General features: G+C 40.2%; 1 protein-coding gene across 1 annotated transcript in view; it reads left to right on the forward strand.

Annotated features, from left to right (window-relative positions):
- The window catches only part of YWHAB (tyrosine 3-monooxygenase/tryptophan 5-monooxygenase activation protein beta), a 201,650-nt gene that overhangs the window by 22,915 nt on the left and 152,307 nt on the right, over window positions 1-26,428 (forward strand). The window contains exon 2 of the mRNA XM_053719975.1: window positions 2,118-2,419. Coding sequence (XP_053575950.1) covers window positions 2,126-2,419 — 294 coding nt within the window. The 5' untranslated portion in view covers window positions 2,118-2,125. The remainder of the gene's footprint in view (window positions 1-2,117; window positions 2,420-26,428) is intronic.

The following is a 26,428-nucleotide window of genomic DNA, read 5'->3' on the forward strand; positions in this document are numbered from 1 at the left end:
TAGCTTATGCATTCCCGCCGTTTCCTCTCATCCCCAGGCTGGTAGCCAGGATCAATCAGGAGAGGGCATCGGTGATCTTGATAGCTCCTGCGTGGCCACGCAGGACTTGGTATGCAGACCTGGTGAATATGTCATCGGCTCCACCATGGAAGCTACCTTTGAGACGAGACCTTCTTGTTCAAGGTCCGTTCGAACATCCGAATCTGGTCTCACTCCAGCTGACTGCTTGGAGATTGAACGCTTGATCTTATCAAAGCGAGGGTTCTCAGATTCTGTCATTGATACTCTTGTTCAGGCCAGAAAGCCTGTAACTAGAAAAATCTATCACAAAATATGGAAAAAATATATCTATTGGTGTGAATCTAAAGGATTCCCTTGGGACAAGATAAAAATTCCTAAGATTCTATCCTTTCTTCAAGAAGGTTTGGAGAAAGGATTATCTGCAAGTTCTTTGAAAGGACAGATTTCTGCCTTGTCTGTGTTACTTCACAAAAAGCTGGCAGCTGTGCTAGATGTTCAAGCCTTTGTTCAGGCTCTGGTTAGAATCAAGCCTGTTTACAAACCTTTGACTCCTCCTTGGAGTCTCAATTTAGTTCTTTCAGTTCTTCAGGGGGTTCCGTTTGAACCCTTACATTCCGTTGATATTAAGTTATTATCTTGGAAAGTTTTGTTTTTGGTTGCAATTTCTTCTGCTAGAAGAGTTTCAGAATTATCTGCTCTGCAGTGTTCTCCTCCTTATCTGGTGTTCCATGCAGATAAGGTGGTTCTGCGTACTAAACCTGGTTTTCTTCCGAAAGTTGTTTCTAACAAAAACATTAACCAGGAGATAGTCGTACCTTCTTTGTGTCCGAATCCAGTTTCAAAGAAGGAACGTTTGTTGCACAATTTGGATGTAGTTCGTGCTCTAAAATTCTATTTAGATGCTACAAAGGATTTTAGACAAACATCTTCCTTGTTTGTTGTCTATTCTGGTAAAAGGAGAGGTCAAAAAGCAACTTCTACCTCTCTCTCTTTTTGGATTAAAAGCATCATCAGATTGGCTTACGAGACTGCCGGACGGCAGCCTCCTGAAAGAATCACAGCTCATTCCACTAGGGCTGTGGCTTCCACATGGGCCTTCAAGAACGAGGCTTCTGTTGATCAGATATGTAAGGCAGCGACTTGGTCTTCACTGCACACTTTTACTAAATTTTACAAGTTTGATACTTTTGCTTCTTCTGAGGCTATTTTTGGGAGAAAGGTTTTGCAAGCCGTGGTGCCTTCCATCTAGGTGACCTGATTTGCTCCCTCCCTTCATCCGTGTCCTAAAGCTTTGGTATTGGTTCCCACAAGTAAGGATGACGCCGTGGACCGAACACACCTATGTTGGAGAAAACAGAATTTATGTTTACCTGATAAATTACTTTCTCCAACGGTGTGTCCGGTCCACGGCCCGCCCTGGTTTTTTTTTAATCAGGTCTGATAATTTATTTTCTTTAACTACAGTCACCACGGTATCATATGGTTTCTCCTATGCAAATATTCCTCCTTTACGTCGGTCGAATGACTGGGGAAGGCGGAGCCTAGGAGGGATCATGTGACCAGCTTTGCTGGGCTCTTTGCCATTTCCTGTTGGGGAGGAGAATATCCCACAAGTAAGGATGACGCCGTGGACCGGACACACCGTTGGAGAAAGTAATTTATCAGGTAAACATAAATTCTGTTTTTTCATAATTCATATAAAGTATAATATATTTCAAATGTTTCAAATTTATTTTCATTATCAAATTTTTTCTTGGTAAATTTATGTTTAGAAATATGCATGTTTCTGGAGCACTTTATAGCAGCCGTTCTGTAAGCATGCTGTTAAAGGGACACTAAAGTAAAAAATTAAACTTGCCTGTTTCGGAGATCATGCAGTTTTTAAAATGTTTCCAAATTCCTTTTATCTTATTGTTCTTTTTATGTGCAGACTTTCTGAGGTACCGGCTCCTACTGAGTTCAGTGTATATACGCATGAGTGGGGTGGGAAAATAGAATTACATTTTTAAATTTGTTAGAAAATCTACTGCTTGTTTGAAATATAGAGTAAGCTTCCCTACATGCGTAACTCATTTATAAACTTCTCTCCCTCTTAGCCTTCATTATGGACAAGTCTGAACTGGTACAGAAGGCCAAACTTGCTGAACAAGCCGAACGCTATGATGACATGGCTGCTGCCATGAAGGCTGTGACAGAGCAAGGTGGGGAGCTGTCCAATGAAGAAAGGAACTTGCTCTCTGTTGCCTACAAAAACGTTGTCGGTGCTCGTCGTTCTTCCTGGCGCGTGATATCCAGCATTGAACAAAAAACTGAGGGCAATGACAAGAAGCAACAGATGGCGAGAGAGTATCGTGAAAAAATCGAGGTTGAATTGCAGGATATCTGTAAGGATGTTCTGGTAAGATCTAGTATAGTCCTGTCCTTATCCATAGAAATAGTGCAAATACAATTGAAATCTTAGAATAACAATGCTATATAATAGCTAACATGGTTTGATAGATTTACATAATCCTTAAAGGGACATGAAATCCACTATTTTTTTAATTTTTCATGATTCAGATAGAGCACTTGATTTTAAGCAACTTTCCAATTTACATCTATTTTATTAGCTTTGTTCTTTTAGTATCCTTTGAGTGCGATACCTAGGTAGGCTCAGGAGCTGCTGATATGTGTCTTAACATATATGCCTCATGTTATTGGATCACCTGATGTGTTCAGCTAACTCCCAGTAGTGTATTGCTGCTCCTCCAACAAATGTCCGCCTCGGCTTGAAAATCACCCCCCCCCCCCCCCAAGAGAATGAATTTAATTAAATAATAGTAAAATGTAAAGGTGATTAATATTAGTATGATCTGAAAGATAATGTTTGGGTTTCATGTCCCTTTAAGATCCCGACAGAATATTGAAGAAGACAGCAGAAGTCTATCAGGTTAGAATTTGTGATTTTTATAAATACATTTTCTTTATCCTGAAACTGCTTGTAACTTAACAAGCACATTTTCTTCTTATAGAATTTATATGTGGCTATTGTCAGCGCCTTTAATTTTATATTGTATTTTATATGTAACCTATATATTTCCTCTACCAAATATTACATGGTCTTACAAAGTACCTGTTTTTATTGCTTCTGTGTCATGCAAGCTGTGAGTCGCTGCTCTATATTCAGGCAGTACTAGAGAGAGCCCACACCGGTGACTCATAGCTTGTCTAAAGGGTGTGAACAGTTCCTGCAAACAGATGAGATCTGCTTGTTGAGTAGGTTAACAGAAGGATCAGTTAACCGTTGTTAACAGACTTTATTGGATTGGAAACATTTGCCTTGGACATTAGATACCTGCAAAACTATAATTCTAATCTGATAAATGCAATATCGTATATGGTGGTGGTGGTGTTGTGTTTTTCCCCCTAGTAGAATGAGATCACAATCTGACTCTTGTATTAAGTTTTTTTTGTTTTTGAAATGTATAGTTTAGGACAGAGATCGACTACCTTCCCCAAGGTCATTAGGAGTGTTGGATATGTCTGCCTGAACACTGGCAACTTAGTATTAGGGTATATGGGCATATTAAGATTATTTAATTTTGGGGTGCTATTAAAGGGACATGAACCTAACATTTTTCTTTCGTGATTCAGATAGAGCATTCAGTTTTTAAACCAACTTTCCTGTTTGTTTATCTAATTTGCTTCTTTTTCTTGGTATCCTTTTATTGAAAAGCATACCCAGGTAGGCTCAGGAGCAGCAATCCACAACTGTGAGCTAGCTCTTGATTGTGGTCTGCAAGTACGTGCCTTCTTGTCATTGGCTCACTTTATGTGTTCATCTGTCTCCCAGTAGTGCATTTCTACTCCTTCAACAAAGGATACCAAGAAAGTAAAGCCAACTTGAAAAAAGAAGTAAATGCTTAAGAAGTTAAACATTTTGGGTTTCATGTCCCTTTAAATACAATGTTCGGAAATACGGCAGTTTTATTGACTACCCTAAATTTTAAGACCATATTAAAGGGACAGTGTACATCAATATTCAGATAACTACATGTAATAGACACTACTATAAAGAAGAAAATGCACAGAAACTCATAAAACCTTTTAAAAACTTAGAAGCTCACAGTTTAGCACTGTTGATGAAGTTAGGCTGGGACACCCAGTAAAAGGGGCTGGGAAAACAAAAGGAGCAGACACTCCCTGCATATGAAACAGATAACATAAACAGGAGCCAGCAGGAGTCTGTTAACGCACGTATGTTGGTTTTAAAAAACAAAAAAAAACCACAAAACCTAAACATTGTTACAAAAACACTCCCAGATGGGCAGTATAAATGGATCTACAAAACATGTATGCAAAGAAAAATATAATGTAAAATGTCCCTTTTTAATCTAAAATTAGCCAATAATTGTTCATTTATAAGATGGCGAGAGTCCACGAGACATAAGTGGGATTATATTCCGTTCCACTAGGAGAAGGGGGAAATCACCTAAATATATCAGAGCTTTCATTTTTCCATTCTCTCAAAGCCTCTTAGTCAATTTTTAGCATCCCAAGATTAAGTGAGGTGAGGTAATGTCTTTGAGAGGGGTTCTCTAACTAATCTGAGAGGGGAAGACTGGAGTTTTCAGCCAAGTAGTGATTATATTCTCCCATTGTGGAGATTTCACCAGCCTCCTAGGTGAAATGTGGGCTTTCCTGCAAATCTGTGTTGCTCCTTGTTAAATCCTTACCAAAATCTTGACACCGTGCTTCCACTACCTCGGATCGGCCATTATTATTTTTCACAAATTTTGTGCACTCAGTAGTTACCGGTCACATGAAAGCAGCTCTCTTTCTTTATACTCCATAGCGTTAAAAATGGGGGTTTAACGTTAAATTGCTGCTCATACTTACCTAATCACTGCTGGAACCTTAGGGGTAAACATTTGACGCAAATTTAGCATACAGAGACAAGCTCTCAGGACTGTTGGGCGAGTAATCCATTCAGACTCATCAAAACATGCGCAAAACAGTATATTTTAACCCCTCAATTATTGTATGGTATAGATTTAATAAACATAATTTTAAAACTGCTTAAATGCACTTAAGTGACAATACACATTGATTGTAACCAGGTTTTACATTGTACAAGTCACCACATATCTGGGCCTAGTCTGCCGCTCATAAATTATACCACGATCTCTCCACATGGTTGGAATAGTGATTTAGAACAAAAAACAATAGTTGAGTGGCGCTAATGAAAGCTGAGGATATATGATAGTGCTCTAATAAATAGAAGGGAATATATCCTATCTAATCTCTGCAAAGTATGAATGAGTACAGTGACTTAATTAAAAGGTATATTTAACCCTAAACGTAAAAATACAATTCAACAATACATTTAAAATAGACAAAAATTAACAAATATAATGTTGTGGCCAACCTTTATATTGTATATAAAATATAGCAGTACCCAATTTATAATGGTGTGGGTATACCGGATACCCAAAAATCAGTTTAGAGATCTCATTTAAAAACATAACATATGCTACACAAAAGTGCTACGAACAGTGTATATTAATTCGTAGTACTAAAAAAAAAAAAAAAAGTGAACTTGGATTAAATTAGTAATAATAGATACACTATCTCAAAATATATATCGGATACAATTATATCAGTGCAAGTAACAAATGGCAATATTCAGCATATAATGTATATGGGCAGCATGCCGCTAAGTAGAAAATTCATCAGGTTTCAAGAAAATGCAGATTAAAATGTCACAATGTTTCCAAATCTCCTTGTAACTCCTGTGTGGTTTACCAATGTATCAAACAAAGAAAAACATATGGTGATTTAGAGTGAATTAGTGATTCAAAAAAATGGTGTCTCTATATGTTTCCATAGAGATTTAATTAAAATGTCTCTGTGTATACAAATATAAATAGAATAATTATCTCTTATTTTCACTTCAGTGATGTGATGTTTAAGAACACATTGATCGTCCACAATGTGTAGAGGATAGCTTAAAGGAAGGTAGTTTTATACCATATAGAATAAGTACCAAGTGAAAGTTCTGTTTTTAGGAACAGTTAAAGTGTCCCATGATATCATAGACTGATAGTGCCTGACCGGTCAGGTGTTTTGATGGTAAGTATTGTCGGATCTCTGTCCAGGCTTGTCAGTTTGTGTTCTGCTGTGTGGCAGACTTACCTAGCTGTGTTCCTCGCTAACGGCATTCTCCATGTGTGGCGGGATTCTCGCAGCTTGGTCATCTGACTCTTGTATTGCCTATAAGAGGATCACTTCCACGGCTTCTCCTTTGTGGGGTATTTTAACCTCTGTTGACACCGGATCAAAGTCTCTTTTTTTCTTTTAGTACAGATAGTGTCCACAAATCAACCTCTACGTGTTTTGGCACTGAGATGCCTTTATCAAGATGATTTGTGGGAAGTAGTTTCATCCTTTTTTTTTTATTTTTTTTTTATTTTAATTTTTATTGAGGTGTATAATGCAAAATAACAGCTCAGAAATTCAAAAATCAACCAGAACCGTTCAAAAAGAAAAATACAATCTCTGGTACTTAACAATTTGCTTTGATAATAGCTTACTTATAATATATCGCAAATAAACTTCTTGTTTTCCCAAATATTTTCAGATTCTAATACAAAGTCGTCCCTTGAACTATCTGTACCATCTATAGCGGATATCATATGGGAAGAGGGAGGGGAGAGAAAAAAATAAATTATTTTTTTCACCTTTTAGTTTCATCCTTTTTATACATCTGCAATCAACCGTATGTGTAGATGATTCTTAAAGTTATATTCACTTCAGTTTAAAAAGTCTCCAATTTTTTTTTTTTTTTTTAGGAGATATTGGTATCATATGATTCTAATTAGCTGGCAGTTTTATACAATTTGAATCCCTGTATATTATAAGTAAATATCATTGTATGCAATATTCTTGCAAATAAGGAATTTATCAGACATATGCAAAGATACTTTGTAATTGTATAAAACTGCCAGCTAAGTAGATTCATATTATGTTACCAATATCTCCTAAAAAAAAAACAACAAAAAAACAATTGAAGACTTTTTAAACTGAAGTGAATATAACTTTAAGAATCATCTACACATATAGGTAGCACGGGTGATTGCAGATGTGTAAGAAGGATGAAACTACTTCCCACAAATCATCTTGATCAAGGCATCTCAGTGCCGAAACGTGTAGAGGTTGATTTGTGGGCACTATCTGTACTAAAAGAAAAAAGAGACTTTGATCCGGTGTCAACGGAGGTTAAAATACCCCACAAAGGAGAAGCCGTGGAAGTGATCCTCTGATAGGCAATACAAGAGTCAGATGACCAAGCTGTGAGATCGAGGCAGTGAAGACGCTGTGAGTATCCCGCCACACACGGAGAACGCCGTTAGTGAGGAACACAGCTAGGTAAGTCTGCCACACAGCAGAATACGAACTGACAAGCCTGGACAGAGATCAGACAATACTTACCATCAAAACACCTGACCGGTCAGGGACTATCAGTCTATGATATCATGGGACACTTTCTTAACTGTTCCTAAAAACAGAACTTTCACTTGGTACTTATTCTATATGGTATAAAAATTAAACTACCTTCCATTAAGCTATCCTCTACACATTGTGTACGATCAATGTGTTCTTAGATCTCTCTTATTTTCACTTCAGTGATGTGATGTCTATTGTTCTATTAATATTTGTATACACAGACATTTTAATGAAATCTCTATGGGAACATATAGAGACACCATTTTTTTAAAATCACTAATTCACTCTAAATCACCATATGTTTTTCTTTGTTTGATACATTGGGAAACCACACAGGAGTTACAAGGAGATTTGGAAACATTGTGACATTTTAATCCTGCATTTTCTTGAAACCTGATGAATTTTCTACTTAGCGGCATGCTGCCCATATACATTATATGTTGAATATTGATATTTGTTACTTGCACTGATATAATTGTATCCAATATATATTTTGAGATATTGTATCTCTATTACTAATTTAATTCAAGTTTATTTTCTCTTGTTAAGTGTATCCAGTCCACGGATCATCCATTACTTATGGGATATTAACTCCTCCCCAACAGGAAGTGCAAGAGGATTCACCCAGCAGAGCTGCTATATAGCTCCTCCCCTAACTGCCATTACCAGTCATTCTCTTGCACCCAACGAATAGATAGGATGTGTGAGAGGACTGTGGTGATTATACTTAGTTTCATACCTTCAATCAAAAGTTTATTTTATAATAGCACCGGAGTGTGTTATTCCTTCTCTGGTAGAATTTGAAGAAGAATCTACCTGAGTTTTTCTATGATTTTAGCCGGAGTAGTTAAGATCATATTGCTGTTTCTCGGCCATCTGAGGAGAGGTAAACTTCAGATCAGGGGACAGCGGGCAGATTAATCTGCAAAGAGTTATGTAGCAGCTTATTATTTTCTGACAATGGAATTGATGAGAAAATTCTGCCATACCGATATAATGTAAACTCAGCCTTAAATGCAGTAGCAGCAACTGGTATCAGGCTGTCATGTATGTATATTTTACACTTCAGTATTCTGGGGAATGGCACTTCACTGGAATTATACTGTATGCATAAAACTTTAGCCTAATTTGCAGGGACTAGCAACAGGCTTTTTAATAACACTCAATTTATTAATGTTAAACGTTTTTTGCTGGCATGTAAAATCGTTTCATTTTCTGAGGTACTGGGTGAAAAAATGTTTTGGGCACTATTTTTTTCCACTTGGCAGTCGTTTTATTTAATTTATGACAGTTTACTGATCTCTCTCACTGTTATGTGTGAGGGGGAGGGACCTTTTTTGGTGCTTTTGCTACGCATCAAAAAATTCAGTCAGAAGTTTATTGTCTTCCCTGCATGATCCGGTTCATCTCTACAGAACTCAGGGGTCTTCAAAACTTGTTTTGAGGGAGGTAGTTGACTGTGATAAAAAAAAAAAAGTTTATTTCTGTATTTTTTTTTTTTTTTTTTTCTGCTATCAGGGTTAGTTATCCTTTGCTAATGGGAGCAATCCTTTGCTAAAATTGTGTTTTTTACAAAGATTTGATGCTATAACTTTTCAGTTTATTAATTTTCAACTGTCATAACTTTTTCTGTGCTTCTTATAGGCACAGTACGTTTTCATATTATAGTAAATTACTTGAAAAGTATTTCCAAGTTGCTAGTTTATTTGCTAGTGTGTTAAACATGTCTGATTCAGAGGAAGATATCTGTGCTATATGTGCTAAAGCCAAAGTGGAGCCCAATAGAAATTTATGTACTAACTGTATTGATGCTACTTTAAATAAAAGTCAATCTGTACAAATTGAACATATTTCACCAAACAACGAGGGGAGAGTTATGCCGACTAACTCGCCTCACGTGTCAGTACCTGCATCTCCCGCTCGGGAGGTGCGTGATATTGTAGCGCCGAGTACATCTGGGCGGCCATTACAAATCACATTACAGGATATGGCTACTGTTATGACTGAAGTTTTGGCTAAATTACCAGAACTAAGAGGTAAGCGTGATCACTCTGGGGTGAGAACAGAGTGCGCTGATAATATTAGGGCCATGTCAGACACTGCGTCACAATTTGCAGAACATGAGGACGGAGAGCTTCATTCTGCGGGTGACGGTTCTGATCCAAACAAACTGGATTCAGATATTTCAAATTTTAAATTTAAGCTGGAAAACCTCTGTGTATTACTAGGGGAGGTGTTAGCGGCTCTGAATGATTGTAACACAGTTGCAATACCAGAGAAAATGTGTAGGTTGGATAAATATTTTGCGGTACCGGCGAGTACTGACGTTTTTCCTATACCTAAGAGACTTACTGAAATTGTTACTAAGGAGTGGGATAGACCCGGTGTGCCGTTCTCACCCCCTCCGATATTTAGAAAGATGTTTCCAATAGACGCCACCACACGGGACTTATGGCAAACGGTCCCTAAGGTGGAGGGAGCAGTTTCTACTTTAGCTAAGCGTACCACTATCCCGGTGGAGGATAGCTGTGCCTTTTCAGATCCAATGGATAAAAAGTTAGAGGGTTACCTTAAGAAAATGTTTGTTCAACAAGGTTTTATATTGCAACCTCTTGCATGCATTGCGCCTGTCACGGCTGCAGCAGCATTTTGGTTTGAGTCTCTGGAAGAGACACTTGAATCAGCTCCATTAGATGAGATTACACACAAGCTTAAAGCCCTTAAGTTAGCTAACTCATTTATTTCAGATGCCGTAGTACATTTAACTAAACTTACGGCTAAGAATTCCGGATTCGCCATTCAGGCACGCAGAGCACTGTGGCTAAAATCCTGGTCAGCTGACGTTACTTCTAAATCTAAATTGCTTAATATACCTTTCAAAGGGCAGACCTTATTCGGGCCCGGGTTGAAAGAAATTATCGCTGACATTACAGGAGGTAAAGGCCATGCCCTGCCTCAAGACAGAGCCAAACCTAAGGCTAGACAGTCTAATTTTCGTTCCTTTCGTAATTTCAAAGCAGGAGCAGCATCAACTTCCTCTGCACCAAAACAGGAAGGAGCTGTTGCTCGCTACAGACAAGGCTGGAGACCTAACCAGTCCTGGAACAAGGGCAAGCAGGCCAGGAAACCTGCTGCTGCCCCTAAGACAGCATGAATCGAGGGCCCCCGATCCGGGAACAGATCTAGTGGGGGGCAGACTTTCTCTCTTCGCCCAGGCTTGGGCAAGAGATGTCCAGGATCCCTGGGCGTTAGAGATCATATCTCAGGGATACCTTCTAGACTTCAAATTCTCTCCCCCAAGAGGGAGATTTCATCTGTCAAGGTTGTCAACAAACCAAATAAAGAAAGAGGCGTTTCTACGCTGCGTACAAGATCTTTTATTAATGGGAGTGATCCATCCGGTTCCGCGGTCGGAACAAGGACAAGGGTTTTACTCAAATCTGTTTGTGGTTCCCAAAAAAGAGGGAACTTTCAGGCCAATCTTGGATTTAAAGATCCTAAACAAATTCCTAAGAGTTCCATCGTTCAAAATGGAAACTATTCGGACAATTTTACCCATGATCCAAAAGGGTCAGTACATGACCACAGTGGATTTAAAGGATGCTTACCTTCACATACCGATTCACAAAGATCATTACCGGTATCTAAGGTTTGCCTTTCTAGACAGGCATTACCAGTTTGTAGCTCTTCCATTCGGATTGGCTACGGCTCCGAGAATCTTCACAAAGGTTCTGTGTGCTCTTCTGGCGGTACTAAGACCGCGAGGAATTGCGGTAGCTCCGTACCTAGACGACATTCTGATACAAGCTTCAAGCTTTCAAACTGCCAAGTCTCATACAGAGTTAGTACTGGCATTTCTAAGGTCGCATGGATGGAAGGTGAACGAAAAGAAGAGTTCTCTTTTTCCACTCACAAGAGTTCCCTTCTTGGGGACTCTTATAGATTCTGTAGAAATGAAGATTTACCTGACAGAAGACAGGTTAACAAAGCTTCAAAATGCATGCCGTGTCCTTCATTCCATTCAACACCCGTCAGTAGCTCAATGCATGGAGGTGATCGGCTTAATGGTAGCAGCAATGGACATAGTACCCTTTGCACGTCTACATCTCAGACCGCTGCAATTGTGCATGCTAAGTCAGTGGAATGGGGATTACTCAGACTTGTCCCCTACTCTGAATCTGGATCAAGAGACCAGAAATTCTCTTCTATGGTGGCTTTCTCGGCCACATCTGTCCAGGGGGATGCCATTCAGCAGGCCGGACTGGACAATTGTAACAACAGACGCCAGCCTACTAGGTTGGGGCGCTGTCTGGAATTCTCTGAAGGCTCAGGGACAATGGAATCAGGAGGAGAGTCTCCTACCAATAAACATTCTGGAATTGAGAGCAGTTCTCAATGCCCTTCTGGCTTGGCCCCAGTTAACAACTCGGGGGTTCATCAGGTTTCAGTCGGACAACATCACGACTGTAGCTTACATCAACCATCAGGGAGGGACAAGAAGCTCCCTAGCAATGATGGAAGTATCAAAGATAATTCGCTGGGCACAGTCTCACTCTTGCCACCTGTCAGCAATCCACATCCCGGGAGTGGAGAACTGGGAGGCGGATTTCTTAAGTCGTCAGACTTTTCATCCGGGGGAGTGGGAACTTCATCCGGAGGTCTTTGCCCAAATACTTCGACGTTGGGGCAAACCAGAGATAGATCTCATGGCGTCTCGACAGAACGCCAAGCTTCCTCGTTACGGGTCCAGATCCAGGGATCCGGGAGCGGTTCTGATAGATGCTTTGACAGCACCTTGGACCTTCGGGATGGCTTATGTGTTTCCACCCTTCCCGATGCTTCCTCGATTGATTGCCAGAATCAAACAGGAGAGAGCATCAGTGATTCTAATAACGCCTGCATGGCCACGCAGGACTTGGTATGCAGATCTAGTGGACATGTCATCCTGTCCACCTTGGTCGCTACCTCTGAAACAGGACCTTCTGATCCAGGGTCCCTTCAAACATCAAAATCTAATTTCTCTGAAGCTGACTGCTTGGAAATTGAACCCTTGATTTTATCAAAACGTGGTTTTTCTGAGTCAGTTATTGATACCTTAATACAGGCTAGGAAGCCTGTTACCAGAAAGATTTACCATAAGATATGGCGCAAATACTTATATTGGTGCGAATCCAAGAGTTACTCATGGAGTAAGGTTAGGATTCCGAGGATATTGTCTTTTCTACAAGAAGGTTTAGAAAAGGGTTTATCCGCTAGTTCCTTAAAGGGACAGAATTCAGCTCTGTCCATTCTTTTACACAAACGTCTGTCAGAAGTTCCGGACGTTCAAGCTTTTTGTCAGGCTTTAGCTAGGATCAAGCCTGTGTTTAAAACTGTTGCTCCACCATGGAGTTTGAACTTAGTTCTTAATGTTTTACAGGGGGTTCCGTTTGAACCCCTTCATTCCATTGATATCAAGTTGTTATCTTGGAAAGTTCTGTTTTTAATGGCGATTTCCTCGGCTCGAAGAGTCTCTGAGTTATCTGCCTTACATTGTGATTCTCCTTATCTGATTTTTCATTCAGACAAGGTAGTTCTGCGTACTAAACCTGGGTTCCTACCTAAGGTGGTCACTAACAGGAATATCAATCAAGAGATTGTGGTTCCATCTTTGTGTCCTAATCCTTCTTCGAAAAAGGAACGTCTGCTACACAATCTAGATGTAGTCCGTGCCCTGAAATTTTATCTACAGGCAACTAAGGATTTTCGACAAACGTCTTCCCTGTTTGTCGTTTATTCTGGTCAGAGGAGACGTCAAAAAGCTTCGGCTACCTCTCTCTCCTTTTGGCTTCGTAGCATAATACGGTTAGCCTATGAGACTGCTGGACAGCAGCCTCCTGAAAGAATTACAGCACATTCTACTAGAGCTGTGGCTTCCACTTGGGCCTTTAAGAATGAGGCTTCTGTTGAACAGATTTGCAAGGCTGCAACTTGGTCTTCTCTTCATACTTTTTACAAATTTTACAAATTTGACACTTTTGCTTCTTCGGAGGCTGTTTTTGGGAGAAAGGTTCTTCAGGCAGTGGTTCCTTCCGTATAAAGAGCCTGCCTGTCCCTCCCGTCATCCGTGTACTTTAGCTTTGGTTTTGGTATCCCATAAGTAATGGATGATCCGTGGACTGGATACACTTAACAAGAGAAAACATAATTTATGCTTACCTGATAAATTTATTTCTCTTGTAGTGTATCCAGTCCACGGCCCGCCCTGTCACTTTAAGGCAGGTAATTTTTCCATTAAACTACAGTCACCACTGTACCCTATGGTTTTCCTTTCTCTGCATGTTTTCGGTCGAATGACTGGTAATGGCAGTTAGGGGAGGAGCTATATAGCAGCTCTGCTGGGTGAATCCTCTTGCACTTCCTGTTGGGGAGGAGTTAATATCCCATAAGTAATGGATGATCCGTGGACTGGATACACTACAAGAGAAATAAATTTATCAGGTAAGCATAAATTATGTTTTTTATGTACTACAAATTAATATACACTGTTCATAGCACTTTTGTGTAGCATATGTTATGTTTTTAAATGAGATCTCTAAACCGGATTTTTGGGTATCCGGTATACCCATACTGACCATTATAAATTGGGTGCTGCTATATTTTGTATACGCTATAAAGGTTGTGGCCACAACATTATATTATATTTTTCTTTTTTGTCTATTTTAAATGTATTGTTGAATGGTATTTTTATGTTTTAGGGTTAAATAAACCTTTTTAATTAATTCACTGTACTCATTCATACTTTCAAGGTTTTACATTGTGCTATTTCTACTTTTTCCCCATCTGGGGTTAACTGTGTGCCATCATACTGTTAGTATTCCTATCTATCACTGGTACATCTCAGGTCTCTGTACAATAAACTGACCCCCTGGAAGGGTGATCCACAGATAACTTAACCCCTTCTCAGTTATGCTGTTTTGTATGGATACTCTGGTGTGTGTTCCTGCTCATCTGTGCATCCCATGTGCTAAGTCTGTCCAATTCTAAACAGGGTCCTGCAGCAATGCTCTTATTGGGGAGTGTTTAAGAGTTTACAGCCCATCAGGCCCACCCCCTGGAAGTTCTTCAGACCTGTTCTCTAAATTTTAAAAAATATACTCTCTCGGCTGTTACTGAGTTGATAGTTGTCGTCGTGTATACAACAGTTAAACGGATAGTAAACCCACATTTATTCTTTCATTATTCAGGCAGAGTGTGCGATTTTAAGCATCTTTCTAATTTACTCCTATTATCGATTTTTCTTCATTTTCTTTGTATCTTTATTTGAAAAAGTAGGAATATAAGCTAAGGAGCCAGCCCGTTTTGGGTTTCAGCACCCTGGCTAGCACTTGTGATTGGTGGCTACATTTAGCCACCAAAAAGCAAGTGCAACCCAGGTTCTGAACCAAAAATAGGCTGGCTCTTAAGCGTACATTCCTGCTTTTCAAATAAATATACCAAGAGAACGAAGAAAAATTGTAAATAGGAATACATTTAGAAGGTTGCTTAAAATTGCATGCTCTTATCTGAATCATGAAAGGGAAAAAAAATTGGGTTTACTATCCCTTTAAACACAGACGCATGTAAGGGGAAAGGTGATCCATCACTGGCCTCTAGCTCAGTAGGGACATCCCTCAGGAGCATTCAGTCTAAATACCACATAGAGAAGAGGGTACATTGGATTCTAAAATTTCCTCTTCTGAAATATTCTTAAAACTCAGGACTCCACTACTGAATAAGCAGCAGAGGATGTATCCTTTTAATTTCCTGCTTGAGCGTATACATGTTCTATTAACAGAAGTGATGTACACTCCTGCGACAATCAGTAAAAATTAATTCTTTAAGACCGCTCCCATACAGCTGTGTTTATTTCCAGTACCTGGATTAGTTTCTGATTTCTCCTACATTGGTGTATCCGGTCCACGGCTTCATCCTTACTTGTGGGATATTCTCATTCCCTACAGGAAGTGACAAAGAGAGCACACAGCAGAGCTGTCCATATAGCTCCCCCTCTGGCTCCGCCCCCCAGTCATTCTCTTTGCCGCTCTGAACAAGTAGCATCTCCACGGGGGGTGGTAAAGAGTATGTGGTGTTAGTTGTAGATTTTTATTTCTTCTATCAAGAGTTTGTTATTTTAAAATAGTGCCGGTTTGTACTATTTACTCTACAACAGAAAGCGAAGAAGATTTCTGTTAAAAGAGGAGTATGATTTTAGCACCAGTAACTAAAATCCATTGCTGTTCCCACGCAGGACTGTTGAAACCAGAGAACATCAGTTGGGGGGGAACAGTTTGCAGGCTTAACTGCATCAGGTATGATCAGTCATATTTCTAACAAGACCATGTAATGCTAGAAGACTGTCAGAAATTCCCTCTGGGATAGGTAAGCCATTTTTTCTTAGACTCTGTATAAAATGATGGCTTATATTTAGGGCTCTATGCTGGTTCACACTATTGTGGGCTTTAAAATCGATTGCTTTTTAGCATGTTTTTCTCTATAAATAAGGTGTTTTTTCAGATTTTAAAACACTTTTGGGGTTTAATTTCGGCCTGGCACTTATTTGGACACCTAAATTTAGTCAGAAAGGCCCCTCCACTCTGGAATGAAGAGGGAGGAGGCCTCATTTTCAGGCCTAAATTGTGCAGTTGTTTTTGCCTAGGCAATCCATGCAGCTTCATGTGGGGCATCACAAAAGACTCCAGAGAGGCTTATTTCCTACTAAAATAATCCCTAAGGAAGGTAAATGGCTACAGGAGAAGCTGTGGCTAGTACTGTAGTGTGTTAACTGGTTAATAACTGTTATTAGCTCCTGTTTGGGCATTAAGGGGTTAATTGGTCTGAAAATTTGTGTGCAATCTTTTCAAAGCATTAAGGCTCTGTGGTGAAAATTTCATTAATATCGGATGTTTCTTTCATGGTTTTTTGATTCAATAATAATGTGTGCACTTTTATTATATAAAGAGACAGTATCGTTTTTGTCAAAAATATTTTTTATTGCATTGTAGTTCTGTTTAAGTCTGTCAAACATGTCTGAATCTTCAGATAGCCTATGTTCTGTATGTCCAAAGGCCAAGGTGGTTCCCCCATTAAATTTGTGTGAAGTGTGCCATAGCGTCCAAACAGCTTAAGGACAGTACAATCACACTTAAAAATATAGCCCAAGATGATTCTTTAGCTGAAGGTAGTGAAGATAGCTTGCTTTCGTCTCCTTCTGTGTCAACACCAGCTATGCCCGCGCAGGCGATGCCCAGTATATCTAGCGCACCAATTGCGATTACTATGCAACAATTAGCATTTTTTATCCAAACTGCCAGCTTTTCCTAGGAAGCGTGATTGCTCAGTTTTAAACACAGACAATGAGCAAGCAGACGCAGAGGATAATTTATCTGTAGTGCCCTCACATCAATCTGTCTTGGCGGTGAGGGAGGGCCTGTCTGAGGGAGAAATTTCTGACAGGAAAAGTTTCTCAGCAGGCAGAGCCTGATACTATAACATTTAAATTTAAGCTAGAACACCTCCGCGCCCTACTTAAGGAGGTTCTAGCTGCACTTGATGATTGTGATCCTTTGGGGATCCCAGAAAAATTGTGTAAAATGGACATGTTCCTAGAGGTCCCAGTACAAACTGATGCGTTTCAGATACCTAAGATGGCGGATATAGTGTCTAAGGAGTGGGAGAAGCCAGGTGTACCTTTTGTTCCCCCTCCTATATTTTAGAAAATGTTCCCAATTGTTGACCCTAGAAGGGACGCGTGGCAGACGGTCCCCAAGGTAGAGGGGGCAGTTTCAACGCTAACTAAGCGCACGACTATACCATTAGAAGACAGTTGCGCTTTCAAAAAATTAGAAGGTTTACTTAAGGGAATATTTGTTCTACAAGTTTCCTTCTTCGACCAATTTCCTGCATTATTCCTGTAACTACTGCAGCGGCTTTTAGTTTGAGGAACTGGAAAACTCGCTCCAGAAGGAGACTGCTTATGTCGAAGTCATGGATAGAATTCACGCCCTAAAGCTGGCTAATTCTTTCATCACAGATGCCGCTTTGCAAGTAGCTAAACTAGCGGCGAAAAATTCTAGTTTTGCCATCGTGGCGCGCAGAGCGCTTTGGCTAAAATCATGGTCGGCTTATGTGTCGTCCAAAACAAAATTGCTTAATATTCCTTTCAAGGGTAAGACCCTATTCGGGCCAGAGTTGAAAGAGATTATTTCAGATATCACTGGGAAAGGGCCATGCCCTTCCACAAGGTAGAGCCTTCAAGGCTAAAAAACAAGGCCAATTTTCGTTCCTTTCGCAACTTCAGGAACGGACCTGCTTCAACCTCTACAGCTACTAAGCAAGAGGGTAAAGCTTACCAGCCCAAGCCAACATGGAAACCTTTGCAGGGCTGGAACAAGGGTAAACAGGCCAAGAAGCCTGCTGCTGCTGCCAAGACAGCATGAAAGGGTAGCCCCCGATCCGGGACCGGATCTAGTAGGGGGCAGACTTTCTCTCTTTGCTCAGGCTTGGGCAAGAGATGTTCCGGACCCCTTGGCACTAGAAATTGTCTCTCGGGTACCTTCTAGAGTTCAAAGACCTTTCCCCAAGGGGAAGGTTCCACATGGCTCACTTATCTTTAGACAGATAAGGAGACAGGCATTCTTACTTTGCGTACAGGACCTTTTTAAAAATGGGAGTGATACACCCAGTTCCGACAGCAGAGCGAGGACTGGGTTTTTACTCAAACCTGTTTGTAGTTCCCAAAAAAAGAAGGAATTTTCAGGCCAATTCTGGACTTAAAATTTTTTTAAAAAAAATTAAAAATGGAACCATTCGGACAATTTTAAGAATGTTCCAGGAGGGTCAATATATGACTACCGTGGACTTAAAGGATGCGTATCTGCATGTTCCGATCCACAAAGATCACCTTCAGTTCCTGAGGTTCGCCTCTCTGGACAAGCATTATCAGTTCGTGGCTCTTCCTTTCGGATTGGCCACTGCTCCCAGAATTTTCACAAGGGTGCTAGGGTCCCTTCTAGCGTTGCTAAGGCCAAGGGCATTGCAGTAGCACCTTACCTAGACGACATGTTAATACAAGCGTCGTCCTTTCACAAGTGAAGACTCATTCAGACATTGTCCTAGCCTTTCTAAGGTCTCACGGGTGGAAGGTGAACATAGAAAAAAGTTCTCTGTCCCCGTTCACAAGGGTTCCCTTCCTGGGAACAATAATAGACTCAGTAGAAATGAAGATCTTTCTGACAGAGGTCAGGAAGTTAAAACTTCTGAACACTTGTCGAGTTCTTCAATCCATTCCTCAACCCTCCATAGCTCAATGCATGGAGGTAATAGGACTCATGGTCGCAGCAATGGACGTGGTTCCATTTGCTCGAAATCATTTAAGACCATTGCAACTGTGCATGCTCAAACAGTGGAATTGGGATTATGCAGATTTGTCTCCCCAGATTCAAATGGACCAGAAAACCAGAGACTCACTCCTCTGGTGGTTGTCTCTGGATCACCTGTCTCAGGGAATGAGTTTCCGCAGACCGGAGTGGGTCATTGTCACGACCGACGCCAGCCTCCTAGGCTGGGGCGCAGTCTGGGAGTCCCTGAAGGCTCAGGGTCTATGGTCTTGGGAAGAATCTCTTCTCCCGATAAACATTTTGGAATTGAGAGCGATATTCAATGCGCTCCAGGCATGGCCTCAACTAGCGGAGACCAAATTCATCAGATTTCAGTCGGACAACATAACTGTAGCTTACATCAATCATCAGGGGGGAACAAAGAGTTCCCTGGCGATGAGGGAGGTATCCAAATTCATCAAATGGGCAGAGGATCATTCCTGCCATCTATCAGCAATTCACATCCCAGGAGTGGACAACTGGGAAGCGAATTATCTGAGTCGTCAGACTTTCCATCCGGGGGAGTGGGAACTCCACCCGGAGGTTTTTGCCCAGTTAGCTCAACTAGGGGGCATTCCAGATCTGGATCTGATGGCGTCACGTCAGAACTCCAAAGTTCCACGTTACGGGTCCAGATCCAGGGATCCCAAGGCGACATTGGTAGATGCCTTAGTAGCGCCTTGGTCGTTCAATCTAGCTTATGTCTTTCCACCGTTTCCCCTTCTCCCCCGGCTAGTAATCGAACAGGAGAAGGCTTCGGTAATTCTGATAGCTCCTGCGTGACAAGCAGGACTTGGTATGCAGACATGGTGAATATGTCATTGGTTCCGCCATGGAAGCTATCTTTGAGGATAGGACCTTCTAATTCAAGGTCCATTCGAACAGGGTTTTCGGATTCAGTATAGATACCCTGATCTAGGTTAGAAAGCCTGTCACCAGGAAAATTTACCATAAGATATGGCGGAAATAGCTTTGTTGGTGCGAATCCAAGGGTTACTCATGGAATAAGATTAGGATTCCAAGGATATTGTCTTTTCTCCAAGAAGGATTGGAGAAAGGTTTTTCAGCTAAGCTAGTTCCTTTTAAAAGGACAGATATCTGCTCTGTCTATCCTGTTACACAAGCGTCTGGCAGAAGTACCAGATGTTCAAGCGTTTGCACAGGCTTTAGTCAGAATCAAGCCTATCTATAGACCTGTGGCTCCTCCATGGAGTCTCAATTTAGTTCTTTCAGTTCTTCAAGGGGTTCCGTTTGAACCTTTACATTCCATAGATATTAAGTTATTATCTTGGAAAGTTTTGTTTTTGGTAGCTATATCTTCTGCTCGAAGAGTTTCTGAGTTGTCTGCTTTGCAGTGTAATTCACCCTATCTGGTGTTCCATACAGATAAGGTTGTTTTGCGTACCAAACCTGGTTTCCTTCCAAAAGTGGTTTCCAATAAGAATATTAACCAGGAAATAGTTGTTCCTTCTCTGTGTCCTAACCCAGTTTCTAAGAAGGAACGGCTGTTACACAATCTTGATGTGGTTCGTGCTTTAAAATTCTATTTAAAAGCAACTAAGATTTCAGACAAACATTGTCCTTGTTTGTTGTCTATTCTGGTAAGAGGAGAGGTCAGAAAGCGACTGCTACCTCTCTTTCCTTCTGGCTGAAAAGCATCATCCGATTGGCATATGAGACTGCTGGACAGCAGCCTCCTGAACGAATTACAGCTCATTCCACTAGAGCTGTGGCTTCCACATGGGCTTTCAAGAATGAAGCTTCTATTGAACAGATTTGTAAGGCAGCGACTTGGTCTTCACTGCATACATTTGCCAAATTTTACAAATTCGATACTTTTGCTTCTTCGGAGGCTATTTTTGGGGGAGAGGTTTTACATGCAGTGGTGCCTTCCGTTTAAGTTACCTGTCTTGTTCCCTCCCTTCATCCGTGCCCTAAAGCTTTGGTATTGGTATCCCACAAGTAAAGGATGAATCAGTGGACTCGATACATCTTACAAGAGAAAACAGAATTTATGCTTACCTGATAAATTACTTTCTCTTGTGATGTATCGAGTCCACGGCCCGCCCTAGCTATTAAGTCAGGTAGTTTTTTTGTTTAAACTACAGTCACCACTGCACCCTATGGTTTCTCCTTTTTCTTCCTAACCTTCGGTCGAATGACTGGGGGGTGGAGCTAGAGGGGGAGCTATATGGAGAGCTCTGCTGTATGCTCTCTTTGCCACTTCCTGTTGGGAAGGAGAATATCCCACAAGTAAAGGATGAATCCGTGGACTCGATGCATCACAAGAGAAAGTAATTTAGCAGGTAAGCATAAATTCTGTTTTGTTTTCTCCAACATTGGTGTGTCCGGTCCACGGCGTCATCCTTACTTGTGGGATATCTCTTCCCCAACAGGAAATGGCAAAGAGTCCCAGCAAAGCTGGCCATATAGTCCCTCCTAGGCTCCGCCCACCCCAGTCATTCTCTTTGCCGTTGCACAGGCAACATCTCCACGGAGATGGTTAAGAGTTTTTTGGTGTTTAAATGTAGTTTTTATTCTTCTATCAAGTGTTTGTTATTTTAAAATAGTGCTGTTATGTACTATTTACTCTGAAACAGAAAAGGATGAAGATTTCTGTTTGTGAGAGGAAGATGATTTTAGCAGACAGTAACTAAAATCGATTGCTGTTTCCACATAGGACTGTTGAGATGAAGTAACTTCAGTTGGGGGAAACCGTTAGCAGACTTTTCTGCTTAAGGTATGACTAGCCATATTTCTAACAAGACCATGTAATGCTGGAAGGCTGTCATTTCCCCTCATGGGGACCGGTAAGCCATTTTCTTAGTCAAACAAACAGAATAAAGGGCTTAATATGGGCTAAAAAACTGGTAGACATTTTTATGGGCTAAATCGATTGCTTTATTTGGGCATTCTATTCATATTTATGCTGACAATTCGCATTTATAAACTTGGGGAACGTTTATTAAACGGCAGGCACTATGTTGGACACCTTTTCCAGTCAGGGGGCCTTCCTAGTTGTAGACTGAGCCTCATTTTCGCGCCATTACTGCGCAGTTGTTTTTTGAGAGCAGGGCATGCAGATGCATGTGTGAGGATCTGAAATTTGCTGGAAAAGCTTCTAGAAGGCGTCAATTGGTATCGTATTCCCCTCTGGGCTTGGTTGGGTCTCAGCAAAGGCTATAGCTGGGACTGTATAGGGGTTAAATTTGTAAACGGCTCCAGTTCCGTTATTTTAAGGGTTAAAGCTCTGAAATTTGGTGTGCAATACTCTTAATGCTTTAAGACACTGTGGTGAAATTTTGGTAATTTTTGAACAATTCCTTCATACTTTTTCACATATTCAGTAATAAAGTGTTTTCTGTTTAAAATTTAAAGAGACAGTAACGGTTTTGTTTTAAAACGTTTTTTGTGCTTTGTTGACAAGTTTAAGCCTGTTTAACATGTCTGTGCCTTCAGATAAGCTATGTTCTATATGGATGAGAGGTTTTGCAAGCTGTGGTGCCTTCCGTTTAGGTAACCTGATTTGCTCCCTCCCTTCATCCGTGTCCTAAAGCTTTGGTATTGGTTCCCACAAGTAAGGATGACGCCGTGGACCGGACACACCAATGTTGGAGAAAACAGAATTTATGCTTACCTGATAAATTACTTTCTCCAACGGTGTGTCCGGTCCACGGCCCGCCCTGGTTTTTTAATCAGGTCTGATGAATTATTTTCTCTAACTATAGTCACCACGGTACCATATGGTTTCTCCTATATATATTTCCTCCTGTCGGTCGAATGACTGGGGTGGGCGGAGCCTAGGAGGGACTATATGGCCAGCTTTGCTGGGACTCTTTGCCATTTCCTGTTGGGGAAGAGATATCCCACAAGTAAGGATGACGCCGTGGACCGGACACACCGTTGGAGAAAGTAATTTATCAGGTAAGCATAAATTCTGTTTTTTTAAAATTATAATGTTCCCGTTTTATAGTAAGTCTGTGTAATTTTGCACTTACAATTACTTATTTTATAATTATCATCCCTAGTTTTAAATTATAGGCTACCCATGCTACATATCTATTTATAAATGTATATTTTATATTGTCTTCCATTGATCCTCGGCAGGCAGTATGGGTGTTTAAATAATGGAATGTATATGTTTTTATACCTTAGAGAGCATCCTACTTGCTTTTATAATTAGCAATTTATTTTTACTTTATAGGCTAACCCTGCTACTTCTCTTTTTAACATTTATTTTTCATAAAGTCTTTCACCAATACTCTGCAGGCAATTTGGATCTTGAAATACGAGAAATTTTACTTATCGTACTTACAAAAACACTCTCTTCTCTTTAAGGCTAACCCTGTTGCATACCTGTATGTATAACAGTCAACCTCAATTTCATGCAGATATTTTCCGTTTGTTATTTCCACCTTTGCATGTAAGGTATTTTTATCTGTGCAAAATCCTTTTCAAGCACCCTCCAGCTTTTTCAAAGCTAAACCTTCACCAGGCAAAGCCTTACATGCAAAGGGGGTACATAATAAACGCTAAATCTCTGCATACACCTTTCAAAACTTTTGGCAAGTGATAAATGTCATAGTTTACATACATATACACACACTTACATCTACATATTCATTATATACGACAATGGTATAATCCTAGATTTTGTGTGAAATGTGAATTTTCAGCCTACAGAAAGTTTCAAGTAATTTTATATTTAAAAAACTAACATCAAGTAACATTAAAAAGATAACTGTGTACAGAGTTTTATATATATATATATATATATATATTATAACATATATATACATACATACATACAGCCCTCGTTTTACAACTGTTCAATTTACACCGTTTCAGAATAACAACCTTTTTTTCCAGTCATGTGACTGCTATTGAAAAGTATTGAGAAGCAGTGCATTTATTAAAATAGCCAGTAGATGGAGCTGCCCGCTTGTGTTGCAGCAAAGCCAAGCAAGCTGAAATTAATCAGTTTAACCAGACCTGAGCTATCGAGCAGATTTCAAAAGAACAAGATCTTCTTGTCTATAAATCAGTCCAGATTGGAATGCATAGAAAGAACTGTTTGCAGAAAAATGCAAGTGAAGTGTGTGTTGTGTGATTATTTTATTATGTTTTTAATGCTGTTTAGCTAATGTTTTTGTTCATTTAACTTAGTTTAATTATATATTCTGTGTTGTGTGATTATTTTATTAGGTTTATAATGCTATTTAGCATTTAAAGTCTTCATTTCAAAGCTTTAAAAATAATGTATTAGATGTTACTTATGACAATTTTGAGAGGGGCCTGGAACTTATCTCCCTCACTTCTCATTTACTTACATTATAAACAGGGTTTCAATTTACAACCATTCCTTCTGGAACCTAACCCCGGTGTAAACTGAGGGCTACATGTATGTATGTATGTATGTATGTATGTATCAAAAATGTAAATCACTCATTTTAGGGGACAAAATGAAATAAAAATGCTAAGGTACTGTTAGAAATATTTAATATTGCACAAGGAATATTTTATTTTTGTCCTGTATAGTGTTGACTGGTCCTTTAAAAGACAACTAAACACTATACTGAGATCAGCTGTACAGCATGCAATCCACATACCTGTGTAAGATATATATACCATGCAATTCCAGATAAAGAGAACAACTATACAACCTACAGTCACATACAAGAACAATCAACTACAGTTTAAAGAGAAGATGGACTATGTGTAAAAATAATATAGAAAGTTGGTTTGACATACTTTGATTGTAGCCCCATGAGGGCTGTGTTTTAGCCCCTTACAACCCAGAATATATTTCTTCTATAAAGGTAAGACTAGTCCACGGATTCATCCTTTACTTGTGGGATATTATCCTTCACTACAGGAAGTGGCAAAGAGCACCACAGCAGAGCTGTCTATATAGCTCCTCCTTAGCTCCACCCCCCAGTCATTCTCTTTGCCTACTCTAAGTACTAGGAAGGGTAAAGTGAAAGAGGTGATAAAATATTAGTTTTTAATTTCTTCAATTAAGAGTTTATTTTTAAATGGTACCGGTTTGTACTATTTACTCTCAGGCAGCAGATAGATGAATACTGCTGCCTGGAGGATGATGATTTTAGCATTTGTAACTAAGGTCCATTGCTGTTCCCACAGAGGCTGAGGAGTACAGGAAACTTCAGTGTGAGGAACGGTTTCATGCTATGCAGCAGTGAGGTATGTTCAGTCATATTTTTTCTGGAGAGACTGTGTATTTCAGAAAAGCTGACATTATACCCAGGAGGGTAAGGGTAAGCAGTAATCCTAGAGCTAAAAGAGGGCATTACTTAGCTTGCTTATGGGGCCAATTACATATATGGTTGACACTGAATGTAAAATGTTTGTGAGCAAACGTTTTTTGGTTGGGAGTGCTTAACGTTTTTGTGGGCAATACACGTTTTTGGCAACTTTATTAGGACACACATGGCTTAATTTTCGGGTCTTGGAACCCACATGGCTAGTTATAACAGCTCTGGTGCGGTTCTGTAAGGTTCAGGAAACATCAAGTGAAATGGGCGGGGCCTATTTTCGCGCCTCAGATGCGCAGTTTGTCAGCAAGCTCTAACTCATGAGGGCCCTGGTGTATGTTTTGGGACAAATTGAAGCTTTTACCCCACACTTTCGATCCCTGAGGGCAGGTAGGGCCTCAGCAGGGCTGTGGCAAGGTGCTGAGGGGTCTTTTTCCGGATCTAGGCCTATTTTCGATCCAGTTTGGACATTAAGGGGTTAATTGTTAAAAAAAAAAATTGTGGTGCAATCTTAACTACTTATAGTGGGTCTACATACAAAATGTTGAAAAATTTGGTGCATGTTTAGGCTGTTTTGCAGAACGTGCATGCTTTTTTTCTCTTAAAGGCGCAGTACCGTTTTTTAAGATTGTTATTTTTTTTCACTAAATTAAAGTGTTTTCATGCTTGTTTGTAGTCATTACTAGCCTGTTCAACATGTCTGACATTGAGGAAAGTCAATGTTCAATATGTTTAGAAGCCATTGTGGAACCTCCACTTAGAATGTGTCCCTCATGCACTGAAAGGTCAATAAATTGTAAAGACCATATTTTAGCTACTAAAAGTATGTCGCAGGATCATTCTCAGTCAGAAGAGAATCGGGTTATGCCATCTAATTCTCCCCAAGTGTCACAACCGTTAACGCCCGCTCAAACGACGCCAAGTACTTCTAGTGCGTCTAATTCTTTCACCCTGCAAGATATGGCCGCAGTTATGAATACTACCCTCACTGAGGTTTTGTCTAAGCTGCCGGGGTTGCAGGGGAAGCGCAGTAGGTCTGGTGTGAGAACAAACGCTGAGCCCTCTGATTCTTTATTAGCTATATCCGATGTACCCTCACAATGTTCTGAAGTGAGGGATTTGCTGGCTGAGGGAGAGATTTCTGAAAATATGTTCCCTCAGACAGATTCAGATATGACGGCTTTTAAATTTAAACTAGAACACCTCCGCTTATTGCTCAGGGAGGTTTTAGCGACTCTGAAAGACTATGAC

This window comes from Bombina bombina, chromosome 1 (genome assembly GCF_027579735.1).
Source record: "Bombina bombina isolate aBomBom1 chromosome 1, aBomBom1.pri, whole genome shotgun sequence".
Taxonomy (NCBI): domain Eukaryota; kingdom Metazoa; phylum Chordata; class Amphibia; order Anura; family Bombinatoridae; genus Bombina; species Bombina bombina.